Here is an 18,556-nt window from a genome sequence, read left to right as displayed (position 1 = left end):
AAATTTTAACATGCTTTGAAACTGACTTTTTGACTACTAGTTTCTGATATTATTTCTATATATTCTGAGCTAAAGTACATAAATAATAAAATAAATTAAATAAAAAACATTTACATTTGTATAAAATACCTAGTTTAATGTGGAACTGAACTTGAAAGAAATTATTCAGCAAAACGTTTCTACTTATGAGCAAGCAGTATGGAGACTACTCTATACACAGAACACTAATACTTACAGTACGGCTCTCAAATGATAGCATTTGGGCAGAGCCCTATTTGGTAAAGTACAGAGACTTTAACCATCACAATCCATACTTCCACTTGTAGGAATTAGTATTTCTAAACTGAGTAACTCATATAATTTCATAATTACTAGAGATTCTTTAGCACTGTATATCACCAACAAATAGTCTCTCTCTTACTGTATCTTGGATATTGAAAGTGACTCTGGGTCCAGGAGATGCTGCATCCACACGGATTTCTGGGAGCTCCTCAGTTTCTCCTACTCGAGAACTATAAGTAAAATATAAGATTATTAAACATTAATATTCTTAAAAAAACCCTGAACTTTTATAAAAGTCTGATTAATGACATTAACACTTTATTTCTAAATATTTACTTTATCCAAGGATTGAACTTTTGGTACTCCTTAATCTTTAGAGACTTCCCTGGTGGCTCAGATGGTAAAGCATCTGCCTACAATGCGGGAGACCAGGGTTTGATCCCTGGGGTAGGAAGATCTCCTGAAGAAGGAAATGGCAACCCACTCCAGTGCTCTTGCCTGGAAAATTTCATGGACGGAGGAGCCTGGTAGGCTACAGTCCACGGTGTCGCAAAGAATCAGACATGACTGAGCGACTTCAATGTCAGTGTTAATCTTTAGCATCACATAAAACAAAATTCACTGCTTTGATTAACACAAGGTTTTCTAAAACCAAACCTTATAAAAAACAATTTATATTTATTACCTAGTGTTTTTAAGGTTTCTTTTTTTTGTTGTTGTTTGTGTGTGTGTGTATGTGATGTGGACTAAAATCTTTATTGAATTTGTTACAATATTGCTTCTGTTGTTTTAGGTTTTGTTTTTTTGGCTACAAGGCATGTGGGATCTTAGTTCCCTGACCAAGGATCAAACCTCCACCCCCTGCATTGGAAGGCAAAGTCTTAACCACTGGACCACCAGGGAAGTCCCTATAGTGTTTTTTTTTCACTAGTAAAACTATATTTTTCTGTATATTTTTCTATAATATATAAAATTTACATTTTTCCATATAAAAGAACTTTTCTACAGTGACAAATTTAAAGCTACAGTTACTAATATGCAAATATTCATTTCTATAAGTTTACACATAAATTTGTCTAAATGGCAATGTACTTCATACTAAAAAGTACACAATGACTTTTATAATATAAAAGTGTATTTAAATGAGACAGAATTCCTCAAACTTCTTATACTGACAGCATCCATTTGCTACCTTAATTTTGTAATTTCCCCAATTAGAACAAAATAAATAAGTAGTGAACTTTGGTAAAAGAGTTAGCAATTTTATTACTGTTTCATCGATTGAAATATATTACCTTGCCCTTTCCATTCGCTTAAGAGGTGGTCTTCCAGAAGCTGAAATGCTTTTCGATCTGCTGTAACTTGGTTTGTAACCCAAACCCCACTTATCCTTTAGAGAAGCAGCCTATTGAAAGGGGAAAGAAATAGGGTGACTTTAACTGTTACAATATCTGACTTGAGACAAAATTTTCTGCTAGTTAACAAGTTAGTCTCCTTCAGATCAATAACAAGTTATCTTAAATTGTGACTTTAAATATCACTTAACAACAGAGATGGATCAGAGTACAGCAGGAATCAGCTACTCTTCAGTCCACATGTCAGTTCCTCGTACAAGGAAAATAAGAGACGCTAGCTGACCTGAGAGGAAAGACTGGGAGCAAGGCTGAGAGGTACAGAAATCAGGAGAAAAAAAGAAAACAGTAAGAAAAGAAATGAGAATTGGAAAAAAGACTCTGGGAGAAAGGTGAGGGAGAGAGTGACACTAATCATTTCAAGTACTACCCCACCAAGAGAGCTTTTAATTACAGAAAAGGAAAGGAAGTGGTAACTGGAACACCCTCCTTGTCTCTAAATCCTTCTTCAAATTTGTAGTTTGGAGAGACTGGATATTAAAAAGTCTAATAATGGAGATAAGAAAGCAAGAGGATTAAAAGGGAACTGAGTGGAATTAAAAGGGAATTGACAAATTTGACAAATGTTAAGAACATAGATGTAATTTCAATAATTTCCCTAATCCTCTCTACCTAGTTTTATTTTTTAAAGTTAGGCCAAGTATAAACTAATTTATAAATAGTATGCAAGCAACATTAACACTATGTACTTACTTCACATGACTGTGAAGTACATAGTGTCATAAACTTTAAAGTTATATATTACTGATCATCACTGTCCATTTAGTACCATCAGAAGCCAGTGATGAATATTAAGTTGAATTTTCCCTAATTCAAATAATTTAGAACAGTATTCAAATGAGGTTGTCTGGGACTCTGGTGGTGACCAAGGAAAGACAGCTCAAGCCAATGAACTAAGGATCCCTGAAGCCTTCCCCGCTTCCTCTAACCTTAGCAGCTCTGATTTTATCAGTTCTTATGTATTGGTACTCAAAACCTTATTCTGGTTAATGGAGGGTTCTGCTGACTATATTTTAAAATATTTAGTTCTTCTACTAAGAAGACCACCTTGACCCAAAGCTATCTACCTCTACTTGAATAAGTTTTATAATTATTTTCTACTATATTTATTTCAGTTGTTCAGCAACTAGGCTAAATCCGAGAATGTGGTAGATGGTAGGGTCAAAGATAAATAACTTGTCCTTTAAGAGACTCAAACTCTAGTAAGGGCAACTAAACATGCAAATAATAAAGGTAAGAGTAAAGTGCTGAGAGTATGCAGTGGCTAAGAGTAAAGTCAGCTGTGGATAATGGGATGGGGTAGAATGGACATTTCAAGATTTCACATTTGACTTAGAGTCAAAAAAGAGAGTATGACTTTATGATCAGATCAGATCAGATTTGTCGCTCAGTCGTGTCCAATTCTTTGTGACCCCATGAATCGAAGCACGCCAGGCCTCCCTGTCCATCACCAACTCCCGGAGTTCACTCAGACTCATGTCCATCGAGTCAGTGATGCCATCCAGCCATCTCATCCTCTGTCGTCCCCTTCTCCTCTTGCCCCCAATCCCTCCCAGCATCAGAGTCTTTTCCAATCAGTCAACTCTTCGAATGAGGTGGCCAAAATATTGGAGTTTCAGCTTTAGCATCATTCCTTCCAAAGAAATCCCAGGGCTGATCTCCTTCAGAATGGACTGGTTGGATCTCCTTGTAGTCCAAGGGACTCTCAAGAGTCTTCTTCAACACCACAGTTCAAAAGCATCAGTTCTTCGGCGCTCAGGCTTCTTCATAGTCCAACTCTCACATCCATACATGACCACAGGAAAAACCATAGCCTTGACTAGACGAACCTTTGTTGGCAAAGTAATGTCTCTGCTTTTGAATATGCTATCTAGGTTGGTCATAACTTTCCTTCCAAGGAGTAAGCGTCTTTTAATTTCATGGCTGCAGTCACCATCTGCAGTGATTTTGGAGCCCAGAAAAATAAAGTCTGACACTGTTTCCACTGTTTCCCCATCTATTTCCCATGAAGTGATGGGACCGGATGCCATGATCTTCGTTTTCTGAATGTTGAGCTTTAAGCCAACTTTTTCACTCTCCACTTTCACTTTCATCAAGAGGCTTTTGAGTTCCTCTTCACTTTCTGCCATAAGGGTGGTGTCATCTGCATATCTGACATTATGGATATTTCTCCCGGAAATCTTGATTCCAGCTTGTGCTTCTTCCAGTCCAGCATTTCTCATGATAAGCAGGGTGACAATATACAGCCTTGACGTACTCCTTTTCCTATTTGGAACCAGTCTGTTGTTCCATGTCCAGTTCTAACTGTTGCTTTCTGACCTGCTTACAAATTTCTCAAGAGGCAGATCAGGTGGTCTGGTATTCCCATCTCTTTCAGGATTTTCCAGTTTATTGTGATCCACACAGTCAAAGGCATAGTCAAAGAAAACACAGTGGCTAAGAGCATAACCTGTAGAATCCCACTGTTTGAGTTTGAATCTTGGCTCCACTGGAATTACTGGCTGTGTAACCTTGGTGAAATTACTTGAGTTCTCTGTGCCTCAGTTTCCTCATCTTTAACATGGGGAAAATATTCAATGATACAAGCTAACACATAGGGTTGTTATAAAGATTTAATGGGTTGTTAAGTGTAAAGTGCTTTAAACAGTGCTTAGTACATAGTAAACATGAGGTATAAAAATCAAGTGTTATCACCAGCAATGGAGAAGGCAAGAGAACAACATAACTCATCATAGCTTTCATAAAATAAAAGCATTTTTTAAATAATATAGTTTAATAAAATCCTCTTTGTTTACTCACTCGCATACTGGACCTCCGTAACTTTTTACGAACATCTCTTCTAATATCATTCACGGCAACAGATTCTAACTGTTGATAACGTTGAATCTCCTGGTTTATAGTTCCTTCACTTGCACCTAATTTTCTGGATGCAAAACAAATATGGCAGTTAGTGTAAACAGTTAACAAAGAAAGAATAAGTTTTACTTGCTCCTTTTTGATTCTTTAACTTATCAGACTATCAAAGATTATGTATGGACAGGCCAAAACTCTTCATAATGTTAATACCCATACCTGGCAAACTGTTAAAAAAAAAAAAAAAAGGAAAAACTGTCTTTAATGTTTTATGAAATGGTTCTTATCTGTTTCTACATCAAGAAGTCTCTTTAATAATCTTACAAAAGCTATGGAACTGCTCTGCAGAATAATATCTGTATGTAAAATTTTATGTATAATTGTAAGTTTCAGAAAAGATTTTAGAGGAAGTATACTTTGCTACAAGTCATTTTTTCCACTGATTACAAAACTCAAACTGTAACATAAGTCAACAAGAAAATATGAATCATTGTAACTGATTTTACAGAAAAGTTTTTAAATAACTTTCACTACATATTGCATACATTTCTGTTAAATCCTTGAATACAAAAAACCCCCACAGATACAGGTGTACCAAAATTAGAAAAGCTGAAGTATGACTACCACCCTGGGGGGAAACAAAATTATGAAGTTTGGCAAGAAGAATATTTAGCCTTTACAGAACAAGTATGATCTAGTCAGTACTATATAGTAAGCAACAGATAAAAAAATTAGTACCACCTACTCCCTGCTCTTGACTTGCCCTAGACTCACTTCAGTTCTAGTGACCTGCTAAAACAGGCAAACAAAAAAAAGTACGAAGTTTGAATTCAGACAAAGACAAGTTCAAATTCTGATTTTTAAATCTCCCTGAGCCAATTTTCTTATCTATAAAGTTTGGATAATGCCATCTAATCTTGCAGAAATGTTGTGAGGATTAAATTGAGATAAGATGCTAGATTCACAATAAGTACTTAATAAATTCTAAACTTGCTTCCTCTCTTCAAACATTCACATTCCAAAAATATTGTTAGCAAAACACTCACACATATATATGTATGTAAAGATACATGTAAATAGACATGTAGAGATGCATATATGCGACATAAAGTCAGTCTTAAAATGCTCAGAAATGGGGAGCTGTGATAAGCACTAATGTTTTCAGCTTTATTACTAATGAATGTATGATCTCACACAAATTACCAAACTTCTCTGGACCTTGGTGATCTCATTTACTTAACTAAAGGGGGTTGTACTAGCTCCAATCCAGTTCCCTTCTCATTTAAAATCTCAGGGTTCTATTATTAGGGAATATTATACTGAATTAAAAATCATTATACATACTTAAGATCATCTATTACTTTGGCCTGTTCATTCAATTCTCGGATATCTACTATACGCTTCATAATTTTTCTTCCTCTAAGTTCTCCTGGCTGGCTACCAGATGCTCCTTGTCTTCTATAATCAACAGCTTCCTGAAAAATCAAAAGCATGTCTGTCAAAAGTAACACCCCCAGGTCACAAAGCAAATCTTATCTTATCACAGAAATAGCACCTTAAATCAAAAGAAGCATGCAGGAATCAAAGCGATCTATGTTAAGTAAGATGATTGGAATTCTCCAGTGATTCAAACCCCTTCATTTTCATAAGGAATCTAGTTGCTACCTACATTTCCCCATGAGTGAGCTCTGCATGCTTTCAAATGGGACTGGCTAGACTGAGGGGAGGCCCACATGTCTGGGTCACATAGATACTCTGCAGGAACAGAATAGCGCTGATGTGGGGGCCTGAGGCCTAGTAGGTGATTTACAAGTCGCTGCCCAAAGGTGAGCTTGTGGCCATCTCCACTTACTGCACTTCCATCTGAACTCTAAACAATAAACAGTAACGTTAACTTTTTAAATAAACTAATACAATTTGTAAAGTTTAAAAATAAAATTAAAAAATAAATAAATAAAATTTTCTTTCCAAGAACAAAACTAATTCATGATACAGTAGTTAAAAGAGGTTGCTTTTATTGTTAATGTGTTATCTGTAGGTTAAGGCACAAGCTGGCTGACAGTCATTATGAAACAAGCAATTCAAAGACAATATTATGAAATACAAAAAAATTATATAAATGTAGGTACAAAGAACCACCACAGCCTTTCTTCCTTCACAATTAGCAACTATAATAAGTAACAATGATTTAATAATATCCCTTTCACAGGGTAAAAGCCAGTCTTGAAAAAGTCTAACAGTGTGAATTTACTTACAGTATGGATAGTGGGAGACATAGTGTCAACTTCATCCTCATCGGACAAGTCAGCTATATTCACTGAGTTTAGATCAGCAATGTCATCTATGTCTTCTTCTCCTGTCAGAGTTGTAAGGGTGTTACCCAGAGCATTCAGTCTTTTCCCAATGTTAGGATCCATGTGGACATCAATCCCACACATTTTCCACAATACGTTGAGTGTCCAGGTTCCAGCACTACTACTTTCTGTTTAAATAAAGAAGAGGCATTTTTGGTAAGTCTTAAGTATAGAAATTTAAATAATTCTACATTCAAGGAATAAAATGGACGATGGCCCTGTGTAATAACAAATCTCTCTCATAGTTCTGTCAGAAACGTGAGACTATGGGGCTGATTTGCTTGTGATATGGTGTGTAATTACTGCTTCCTCTGTGCAGCACTCTACTTTCCCCAAGTGACCTATTCCCCCCTCCCCAAGCCCCACGTTCATTTGCCTTCCTGTGTCTATAGCAGGATTGGCATGAGCCTCCCTCAGCCAGAATTAATGAGATAATCAGTCTAAGTAAGGGTCAAAGTTGGAAAGCTAAGAATCCTTTCTTAGACTTGAGAAAATATGGTCCCTTTCTAGTAACTGAGGGTGGGGAAATGAGGTTCATGAGGTGTTGGCAGCTGTGTTTCATGCCACGTGTAAGGACGTCAGCAGTAAGAAAATGTGGGCAGCCAGAATGAAGAAAAGACAAGAGCTGGAAAGCGCCCCGGTGACAGCTGCAATCTTGTTTCTAGACTAACTTGAATTGACCTGGTTCCTTCTCTTCACTAAGACAGCCACTTTTAAGTTTAACTGTGATCTGCAAATAATTCTTTTGATAAGTTCCTGCTTTTGCTTAAGCTAATTTGAGTGTGTTGTTTTCACTAAAAAGGCAGAGTCCTGACAAAGACTTACGTGCTCTTCCTCCCATTATGTATGTTTACTTCAGTTATCACATTTTTCTTGTAACATTATTGCTGGAAATTTCCTAACCTTTTCAGTTAGTGGGGACTTCAGGCCTTGCTATTTTCTGGGACAATTTACTTAGGATGGGCACTTGGACTATGTTTGGGAGGATAAGAGGGAATAATAAGGAGAAAAGGAAATCTACTAATCTTAATCAGTTTCTACTGCTCCTCAACATCTGAAGAGCTCTTAAATATCTCCTGCTTACCCTAATTTTATACCAGGCAAAATAATAAAAATTTACACTATGCTATTATCTCAGAGACAAGACAGGTTATTACTTCTATAGTATCTCCTAACCAGTTTCCTAGATTTTTCTCCTAATTAACCCATGAAAGTATCCCTTTTTGATACTGCCACCTCTGCTTTCTTGCTCAAAAATATTCAGTTCTTTTCTCATTGTCCACCAGATCAAGTCCAAACTCCTTATTTTGGGATTTAAGATTTTTCCCATCTTATTGTCATATAACTATTCCAGCCAATTTGGACAACGCTAACTAGAACCTGTGTTCTAACAAAACAGGTATTTTTCTCTCTGCCTGAATTTTCCCTATTCATATTTTCCGTTTTTGCCTAAGAAACAATTTTATCCATCTTTCAAGTCCCTGTTTAAATGCTAATTCTTCCATAAAGCTTTCTCTCAATCTCGTATCCTTTGTAATTTAGAAATTTTATCTGCCTCCTATAAATTTCAATAGCAATTGGAATTTTGTATCAATATTTTATTGAGCTTATCACTTATTACAGTTTATAGTTGTACTGCAGAGCCATAACTACCCTGTTAGAATTTAAATTTATAGAGTAGAAAGTGTATCTTATTCATCTTTGTCTTTCCCAAAACATTTTGTAGTTATGTTATACACTGGTCTTGTCTAATTAATTGTTAAATAAATAAAAATATACTAATGGTACATATACACAATGGAGTATTACTCAGCCATTAAAAAGAATACATTTGAATCAGTTCTAATGAGGTGGATGAAACTGGAGCCTATTATACAGAATGAAGTAAGCCAGAAAGAAAAACACCAATACAGTATACTAACGCATATATATGGAATTTAGAAAGATGGTAACAATATCCCTGTATACAAGACAGCAAAAGAGACACTGATGTATAGAACAGTCTTTTGGACTCTGTGGGAGAGGGAGAGGGTGGGATGATTTGGGAGAATGGCATTGAAATACGTATAATATCATATATGGAACGAGTCGCCAGTCCAGGTTCGATGCACGATACTGGATGCTTGGGGCTGGTGCACTGGGACGACCCAGAGGGATGGTATGGGGAGGGAGGAGGAAGGAAGGTTCACGATGGGGAATACATGTATACCTGTGGAGGATTGATTTCGATATTTGGCAAAACCAATACAATATTGTAAAGTTTAAAAATAAAATAAAATAAATAAGTAAATAAAAACAAAATAAAATAAATTCTCAAAAAAATATACTAGTTATTGCAAAATAGTTTTTAAAAACTAGGGAATAACAGAATAAGTTTTAGTTAAAAGATCCTCTAATACAAAGGCAGGAAAAATAGATTTAAAAAAAGCAGAATTCTACCTGATACATATAGCAAAAGTAATACCAAATATAAACTTACCAGCAGCTGCCTGTCCTGTAGTCCTGGAACATACTTCATAGGTACCATCTGGAACTACACCTGCACAAAAATCACCCCCAAAATAATCTTTAACAAAATTATGCTTGTGGTTAAATACACTGTAATTTTTCTTTCAAAAATTATTATCTAAATATAAATAGGATTACTAGTCTCTCTAGATTTCAGTTTCTAATCTGGAGAAAGAAAAGGACTACCTTAGATGACTTGCAAAATCTACTTCATATCTCACAATATTTTATTCTTATTGATTTTAAGAATTAAACTCATATACCTGAAATTAACAGAATATAAATCAACTATGCCTCAATAAAGAAAAAGAATGTACCTGCACTTTTACCTTTACATTCAATGTGTGATTTCCTCATCTGTTGGCCAATATCTGGCCAACTCTGAAACTCTAGTTTCTTGATGCTGTGACAATTTGTACCATCATGAGTAAATGGCATTTTGAGAATGCAAACACTTTGAAACTGATTTTTTGATAACTAAGAACTGCCACATCAGTTCACAGACATGATTCTTCAGCCTTGTCTTTTAGTTTGACAAGGACCTTTTTATGAGAATTAAAAAAAAAAAAGACTGACTACCATGATGTCAGTCTCATAAGATCAGTCTCCTGAGCCCATTGACTTATTCTCAGAATACATCTAACTTTAATTTTGAAGCATTTTCTATTACTTAGCTTTAATCAGATAACTTTAGCTTTTTTTTAGAGGTTAATTAAATCAACAGTTTTAAAAGCAGAGACATACCATCCTTGAAACAATTTTTAAAGAAAATAAAGCCTAAATTGTTTAATAGACTCTCCCCAAATATAGTATTTCTGCAACTCACATTACCTAATTCACCTTTAATGTCATAGTTATAAAACACAGCAAAATAGAAGAAAAACCTAAACAAACCTTGCAAATCTAAACATGCTAGAATGAAAGCAAAATCCTTTGAAAATGGAGAAACATAACTAAGGCTAGTAAATTAAAAAAGGGTAGAAAACATTGAGGACTTCCAATCCAAAGAAATGGAAGAGAATTTTTAAAAGTTAAAAAAAAATTATATAAATTCATAGAATACAGAGCCATGGTGTATTAATAAGGAACATTAGAATTCTTAGGATTAGACCTGAATCCTCAAAGTGAGAAGTAGGAAACCAACTGGGCTCCTTCCCATTGTACTTGTCATCTTTGAGTTGGACCAACCAAAATCCAGGATGGTTGTTTTCTTGCTGTGACAAACAAATGCTGTTATCCAGGTGTTAGCAGAAAGACTGGAATTTTTCAAACTTCTAATAGTTTAGCTTCTCTAAGTACATGTTAACGAAAAGAGTCTAATCTTTACTATTTATTTAAATGGTCCATGGAACACTTCCTACAGATCCTGCTTTCTAATTTTAACTGCATTTCCCCCAAATATTATTACTGAGAGAAAAAATTACAGTGGGTCACCTTTTTTCTAGGGTATGACTTTTAAATGATCTTTGAAAAAAAATCCGACTTTTTATTTCTCTGCCCTAAACTCGACTCTTTAAAAAAAAAATTATCAGTTACATGCAAGTATACTTATTACTAATAAAAACTACAAAATAGTAAACTACTTGGCAAATTTGCAATTTGGAATTCTTTTTTATCAACAAAACAACTACTCTACTCACCTCCTTTGCCATCCTCCCAAGACACTCAACAATAAACATGTTACAGATACAAGTCATTTGATAACCTCCAAAACTCAAAATAAATTATGATTTTCATAATTATTATAGCATATTAGTGTTCTACTTTGTTGGTATAATGTCCACTGAAGTGCTAAGTTATTGTTTATATTCTTAATATGTTTTTGATATTGAGTCAGACGTATATTTCTTATGCATTTTCCCTTTGTTTAAACTGTTAAGGAAACAGTATTCTTCCTTTGCTTCCAAATATACTTTATCCAATATGACTACAATGATGACAAAATATCACCTTAATAAAAATCAACAGGTTTAAATTTATTTTAAGGGAAAAAAACCACACAAACAAAAGACAGTTATGGTGACTTTTTAAAATATATATAACAGCCATGTAAAATGATTATTTGTAAAGGACGCTAATAAAAGCTATTTTTGGTCTTCTGGGTATTAAGCCTGAGTACTTCGATAGCAAGTCTTCTTAGTAACCTGAAGTATTTCAGAGACATCCTAGTATTTTACCTATTAATTATCTAAATGCAAAGCATTCAAAACCAGGAATTTCACCTAAAATTTTACCAAAATTAAGTACCAAAACTTTAATTTTTTGATATGAAAACATTGGAAAGTCTTCCAAATACCTAAAGAAAACCCACAAATGGAGGGATTTTCTTCCAATGGAGAGAGGGGAAAATTGCTAAATAATAGTATATCATCTTCTGGAAAGTAAGTATTAATTTTGGTCTACAGATTAACTGAGGAATTTTAATTCACAACCTTTAATTCTCAAGTAATTTTTCATTATAAGATTAATGACACTTTATCAAATCTGCTATAATGTTTAAAATATTAAAATAAAAACAAACTCCTGTATCTTCAAAATAGCATATTAAACACAGCTTCAGTTATTCCCAACTTTGAGCATTATGGAATCAGAGGAATTCACCCAAATTATACTCTGTATACTACATATTTGGAAGTGTGGATTTACCTATGGCTCAAGTTCCTGATTATCCTGTATTATGTTATAGAATGAACTGGATCTTATACATATATCACTTTCTTTCAAGATTCCCACAGAACAAAGATACTTTACCTGGTCATTCATAAATCAATTACAGCGAAAATCAGGGGGTGAGCAAATGCTATATCATCAATAAAAATATCAAGTTGGTTTACTTACCTAAACTACTGAAAGCTGCAGTTTTTCACAAATATGTTCTGGTATCTTTAATTAGAAACAGTCTTTATTTCACAAAGTCCAATAAAATTTCTATACATGAACATCCTTTAGTTTTACTAATGACATTGGGGTTATTTTTAATTTTTAAAAATTATAAAGCTCATACAGAAAATGAGAGATACTCACAGGCATTCATCACTAGGTCCCCACGAATTTCTGGTTTCCAGTCATCCCATGACGTCTCAAAGCCATCAGCAAAACGGATACAAAAGTTTTTGAAATGTCCTTTACTGACTAGAGATTCTGAAGAACAAGCAGTGATGAGAGTACTTTCAATGGTCAGTACTAAGGCAGAACCAGTGTCAAGATCTCCAGTGTGATTAGACTGCAAAATACATTAAAAAGGTGACAACTTTTTAATACAAAATATAAATACAAAATACAAATACAAAATACAAAAAAAGGTGACAACTTTTAAAGTTTGGAAATCTCCTAGGATTTAGAAGACCCAACATATAGAAAGAGTCAACCTTAGAGAGCTTTGTTAAAAAGCAGCTTAGAAAGATGCTACTTTAAAACATTAAACTGCCCATGTGATATGCACTTGCCATTTAGTTTTTTAAAAACTAAACATGTAAAAGTCTGATTATCTATTTTTTAAAATCTCAGGTCTCTGTTTTAGTTGTGGGGAACATTCATTTTGACAACCATCCCTGCTGTATATAGCTTTCCTGAAATCTGTCCAACATGCTGTATTATCATTTTTCAACTTTTGAAGCACAAACATAACACATACTGCCAATCCTCAACCCAGAAGTTTTCTTAACACTTTCCTGTCAAACAATAACTAGAAGATAAATTCGTTCAACAACTGGTTACAGGTTAAGGTAAATTGTAACAATAAAACACAGACCTCTGTATTTGTTATAATCATAACTTCATAGCATAATAGGGGTTCACAGCTTTTTCTCTTATACAAGTGAGCGTGCAAATATGCATTCCCGAGAACTGTTCTTAAACCATAAAGACTATTTCTGCTTAATCCAGTACACATACCTTGGAAGTTTGTTACCATTAAATATTACAGTTTAAAAGACTTTGGAAATTCCCTACCCTGTTTTAGATGAAGTTACTCAGTATTATATCATATTCTTAAATATGTTAGGTTTCTATTTTATCAACAAGTATATGCCAAAGATGTCTTTGCTAAATACAAAGTAAAAATAAAGATTTATTAGATGGGTGTCAATCTCATTACTGTTATGAGCCACATCAAAATGATTCAGAGAAAGGTCTCATGAGATCCACATTTAATACTCCATGGATGAATAATGTTGGAAGGAATTCAATCTTACTATTTAGTAAACTCAAGTTATAAACTGTAATCCTGAAAATATTTATTGTTATACTCTGTACACACACAAAAAATCATTAGTAGAAATGTTTAGTTCTAAATCTTGGACTATGATTCTATTTTTTATACCTGTGCAGTATTTGTGATAGGCAGGCAAATTCCCAGATCATTCACAGTGAGCTGCAGGAAGAGAGTCCCAAACGCCTGGGCTGACGTTTGCTGGATACCAGGCAGCATATCTACCACTTCCTTCGTAGCCATATGAATATCTTTATGTAAAGCCATTCGTTGTTCATTCCAATTGTCATATGCGGCTTTATAATTCAGCCAAAACAGCACAGCTTTTGATAATTAAGACAGGGCAAAGGAAATATTAAAATCAAAGCTGTAAATCTACATGGCAAGTAAAACTGTATAACTATAAAATCTTGTTGATTAATAAGAATTAGTCCCAGAAAATTGTAAAATTAGAACTAGAAAGAATCTAAGAGGATACAGTCAACCAGACAAATGAAAAAAGCAGAAAGCAGGAAACTGCAAAATGGCAAAACACAGAAGATAATTCAGGTCTAGTCACTCATTTAATGAATTACTTGTGAAATGCCTACTTTATGGTAAGCGCTGGGACGGAATCACAAAGGAAAACAAACATGGTCCCTGACCGTACAAAGCTTTCTGTTACAACTGTTAAAAATTCTTGAAGGAGAGGTATGTAGTACTAGAAGCATACATTTAAAAGTGTGATTTAGAGAGAGGAGTAAAAACAATTTGAGTTTGTAATAAAAATGAAATCTGAGGGTAAATAAACCATCATTTAATGCTATATACAGAGGGGGAGTCTTAAGATAAAGATGAAGAGGTCAGAGAAGTAGAAGGAAAAGCAAGAGTTATGACATGGATACAAGAGTAGAAAGTACTTTTAAGGAATCACTGGAAGCTGACCAGAGGATGGTAAGATGAGAAATGAAAAAAAAAAAAAAAAGTGTACCAGATTTAGCAAAACAAAATGTTAGAGGTAGTTTTCTAATGAACTGATCTTATCAACATTCAATGCCCATCACCAGTTTATTTTATGGCTTCATAAATAGTTCTTTATTACTTCTAAAATAACCATTACTATTTGCCCAAGAGACATTAATTAGACCCTATCATGCAGCTTTATTTCTCATCATTTTCCTTTATGAAAGTTGCTGCTATACTTTCTTGGGCCCCTGCTAATATATATTTATATATGTATATTCCTTTTCTTTTTCACTTGGCAAATATTTATTTAGTTCCTAACTACGGAGGTAAAATAGGACAAGCTTGCATTTCCTATCTCCTGAGTAAACTCCTAACTCCAAGTTGAACCTAAAACATTAATTTCTTCTCTGAGAAGCACAGAGAAAGTTAGAGAACTCCCTAGTATATCAGAAGAAAAAAAAAATATATATATATATATTTCAACTCTGCAGTCAACTTTGCTCTCTTTCCACTGAACTGAGAGCTCCTTGAGGGCAGAGTTCCTGTTTTCTGTATGTATATTCCACTTCTATATAGTGAACAATAAATGTTTATAGAATAAATGAATAAAGACACTGCCAAGAATAATGGGTGTAATAGTTACCCAAACCAAAAAACTTAGCATTAAAATTAAAATTCTGAATCAGACATTCCTATAGATTCATGTAAAAAGCAAATAACTTAAAAAGTAAAGTAACTTCAAAAACTGATGAGAATACACAAACTTTTTTTGGATGCTCACATTTCAAATTTAAGAGACATTTACTGTCAAGCATTTACACTGGTAAACTACAGATGACTTTCTCTAGTATTACTAAAACATTTCTAAATCTGACAAAGTAGTATTGATAGATTTCATCTTACCTCTATCAAAGGCCACGGGCTGTGCATACACAATTGGTCGATTCAAGGTAATAAGCACAGCTTCCCTATCTGAAGAACCACTTATTTCTTCTCGCAGGGCATTTCTTAATCCAATTCTAGTTTTAAAATAGGCAACTTGATGAAAATCAGAACCAGCTTCCTCATAAACCTAAGATAAATGAAAAGCTCAATAAAATCAAATAACGGAAATGTTTTAAATGTTCTAATTTTTAAAATTAAAAGTTTTAAACACCATTAATGGTGAAAGTGAAAGTCGCTCAGTTGTGTCCAACTCTTTGCGACCCATGGACTATACAGTCCATGGAATTCTCCAGGCCAGAATACTGGAGTGGGTAGCCTTTCCCTTCTCCAGGGGATCTTCCCAACCCAGGGATTGAACCCATGTCTCCCACATTGCAGGTGGATTCTTGACCAGCTGAGCCACAAGGCAAGCCCAAGAATACTGGAGTGGGTACCTATCCTTTCTCCAGCGGATCTTCCTGACCCAGGAATTGAACCAGGGTCTCCTGCATTGCAGGCGGACTCTTTACCAACTGAGCTATCAGGGAAGCTGGTATTGTTCACCAAAAGAACTACAGTACACTTTTCTTCATTTCATTTGTCAATGATAAATTCCTGATACTCTATACCATAACATTTGAAATTGATATACAATATGAATGGGTATATAAGAAGTAAATAGGAAGTGATACATAAAATCCATACAACAGCTAGGATTAGGTTCATATTCTCAATGGCAAGATAATTAGATCTCTCAAACTGTGCTTCTATTAGAAAAAATTAGTTTTTCTAGAGATGACATGAAATTTTTGTTCATTTATTCCCCCACATAATCTTTAATATAGCCATTCAGTTTTAAAAGTGTGACTGGTATTCTTTTAATCAGGTCTTCAAAGTAAAGAAGGAAAATGATTAAAAATCTACCTAATTTTTAGCAAAACAGAAATTCCTTCATGAGCTATGAAAGCTAAGTTTTTATAAACAGCATCTGATTTACTACTCTATGTGTGTGTGTGTGTGTGTGTGTGTGTGTGTTTATATATATGTTTAACTTTACATGTTTAACATTATGGCATACAAAATTTGCCATTATTCAGACAGGAGCTTAGTCACTCATTCGTGTTTGACTCTGTGACCCCACGGACTGTAGGCTGCCAGGCTCCTTTGTCCATGGAGATTTTCCGGGCAGGAATACTGGAGTGGGTTGCCATGCCCTCCTCCAGGGGATCTTCCCAACCCCGGGATCGAACCCAGGTTTCCTGCATTGCAGGCGGGTTCTTTACCATCTGAGCCACCAGGGAAGCCCAGTAACATTTAAAGGATTGACTAATGTTAATACAGGGGGCTTCCTAGATGGCACTAGTGGTAAAAAAAAACCTACCTGGCAAACGCAGGTAATGCAATATTCTTGTCTGGAGAATCCCATGGACAGAGGAGCCTGGTGGGCTACACTCCATAGGGTCACACAGAGTTGGACATGATTGAAGCTACTTAGCATACGTGCAATGTTAATATAGAGTGTTAACAAAACTCTAATTTCAAGAGAAATTATAAGTATTCATGAAGATACTAGATTAAATTTCATGTGATTGTATTTGCCAGAACAATATACTGCCAAAATACTCAAATGAAATGCCAGATAAAATTATAAGGGCCTTCTTTAATGAATTTTCATTAGAATTTACAATCAAATTTTCAGAACTTAAACTAAATACTTTTTAAAGTATAATAATACTTAAAGTAGTTCAAAATGATATGCAGCGTTTAAAAGTCAGTTTTAATATCAACATATTCAGCACTCACCTGATGTTTGACAATCTGTCCTAGAGCCAGATTTAAATCCACTTGGCATTTACCAAACAGTTTCAGATAGCTGCTACTTCCTGGTGAAGCTTTGGTTTGAAGTCTGTTTGAAAGTTCCAGTTCAATCAACCCAGTTTCAAATCGTACAGCTCTCATTGAGGGAGTTGTGGCCGTTACCTGAATACCCTAGTAGTTTATATATGTTTGGAGGAATAAAATAATCTTAAATCAACAATATACACCCATTCAAATGAAATATTTCAATACGTGATAAATAAAACACCAAGTTCTAAAATATCTTGGATGCCTATTGAACTGATAAAACTGGCAACATCCTTTAATTTCTCATGTCAGTAGGAACTTTTTTAGCTATTAAATTCATTTCAGTATTTTGTATTCAAAATACAGACTCTTCATGGGTTAAATACATTAATAACAAGTAGCTATTTGGTATGAATAATTTTTATTTTTAAGAACACATATCATAAATATTAGAAGTAATAAGATTTACATTAAGGTATTATTTTAATTGGACAAGTGTACAAAACATTTCTTATAATTTATAATAGCAATAATCAGAAAAAAATCAATGTTCAATAGAAGGAAGTACTTAAATTGTTACGACTGTATAATATAGCACAGCCATTTAAGAAGATAAAGTAGATCTAAATGTTCTGAAGTGGAGAGGTATTCAAAGTTTTTATAAAGGCAGAAATATATACATATTTAAATACAAACAGGAAAAATCCTAAAGGATATTCAATTGTTAAGGTTTCTTCTCTAAGAGAATAGGGTTATATTTAATACTTCAATTTTATTTTCTATTTGGAATATTCATGTATCATATTAGTTTTCTATAAGCATACATTACGTGGAAAAATACTTCTTAAGGAATCATTATTATATTATTACTTATGTTACCTTAAACTGCAAGTTCAAAGAATAGAGTAGAATTTTAGGCTTCTCTCCATCCGCTGTTCCGTCATGTTCATTCCAAAGAGGAATGGGCTGCTCCCCGCCTAAAAGAGGGTAACTAATTAGATAATTGAAGGTCTGAGGCAATTTCTTCAAAAGGAATAGAGTAATTATGTGTTTAAACACACACACATTCCTTTTTACTGATCATTAACTGAATCTTTAACAGGGAACTCTAGCCATGGCACATTTCACTGAGGCAGATGGAAGATATAAGATAGGGACAGTACTACATATATAGAAAATTAAGAACTTTTTATATGGCCTAAATTAAAACATTATACATATAA

The 18,556-nt window shown here is 34.3% G+C and overlaps 1 protein-coding gene across 5 annotated transcripts in view; it reads right to left on the bottom strand.

Moving 5' to 3' along the window:
* The window catches only part of KIAA1109 (KIAA1109 ortholog), a 195,382-nt gene that overhangs the window by 35,187 nt on the left and 141,639 nt on the right, over window positions 1–18,556 (bottom strand). For 4 of the 5 annotated variants that reach the window (XM_027567282.1, XM_027567285.1, XM_027567284.1 and 1 more), the window contains 12 exons: window positions 18,213–18,310; window positions 17,292–17,477; window positions 15,468–15,636; window positions 13,731–13,942; window positions 12,434–12,632; window positions 9,381–9,440; window positions 6,803–7,029; window positions 6,217–6,417; window positions 5,892–6,022; window positions 4,494–4,617; window positions 1,578–1,687; window positions 422–512 (listed from right to left, as the gene is read on the bottom strand). In XM_027567282.1, coding sequence (XP_027423083.1) covers window positions 422–512; window positions 1,578–1,687; window positions 4,494–4,617; window positions 5,892–6,022; window positions 6,217–6,417; window positions 6,803–7,029; window positions 9,381–9,440; window positions 12,434–12,632; window positions 13,731–13,942; window positions 15,468–15,636; window positions 17,292–17,477; window positions 18,213–18,310 — 1,808 coding nt within the window. The remainder of the gene's footprint in view (window positions 1–421; window positions 513–1,577; window positions 1,688–4,493; window positions 4,618–5,891; window positions 6,023–6,216; window positions 6,418–6,802; window positions 7,030–9,380; window positions 9,441–12,433; window positions 12,633–13,730; window positions 13,943–15,467; window positions 15,637–17,291; window positions 17,478–18,212; window positions 18,311–18,556) is intronic. The other variant, XM_027567286.1, reaches the window with a different exon arrangement.

Source organism: Bos indicus x Bos taurus, chromosome 17, assembly GCF_003369695.1.
Source record: "Bos indicus x Bos taurus breed Angus x Brahman F1 hybrid chromosome 17, Bos_hybrid_MaternalHap_v2.0, whole genome shotgun sequence".
In the NCBI taxonomy this organism is placed as follows: domain Eukaryota; kingdom Metazoa; phylum Chordata; class Mammalia; order Artiodactyla; family Bovidae; genus Bos; species Bos indicus x Bos taurus.
This window is presented reverse-complemented; position numbering and strand designations above follow the sequence as displayed.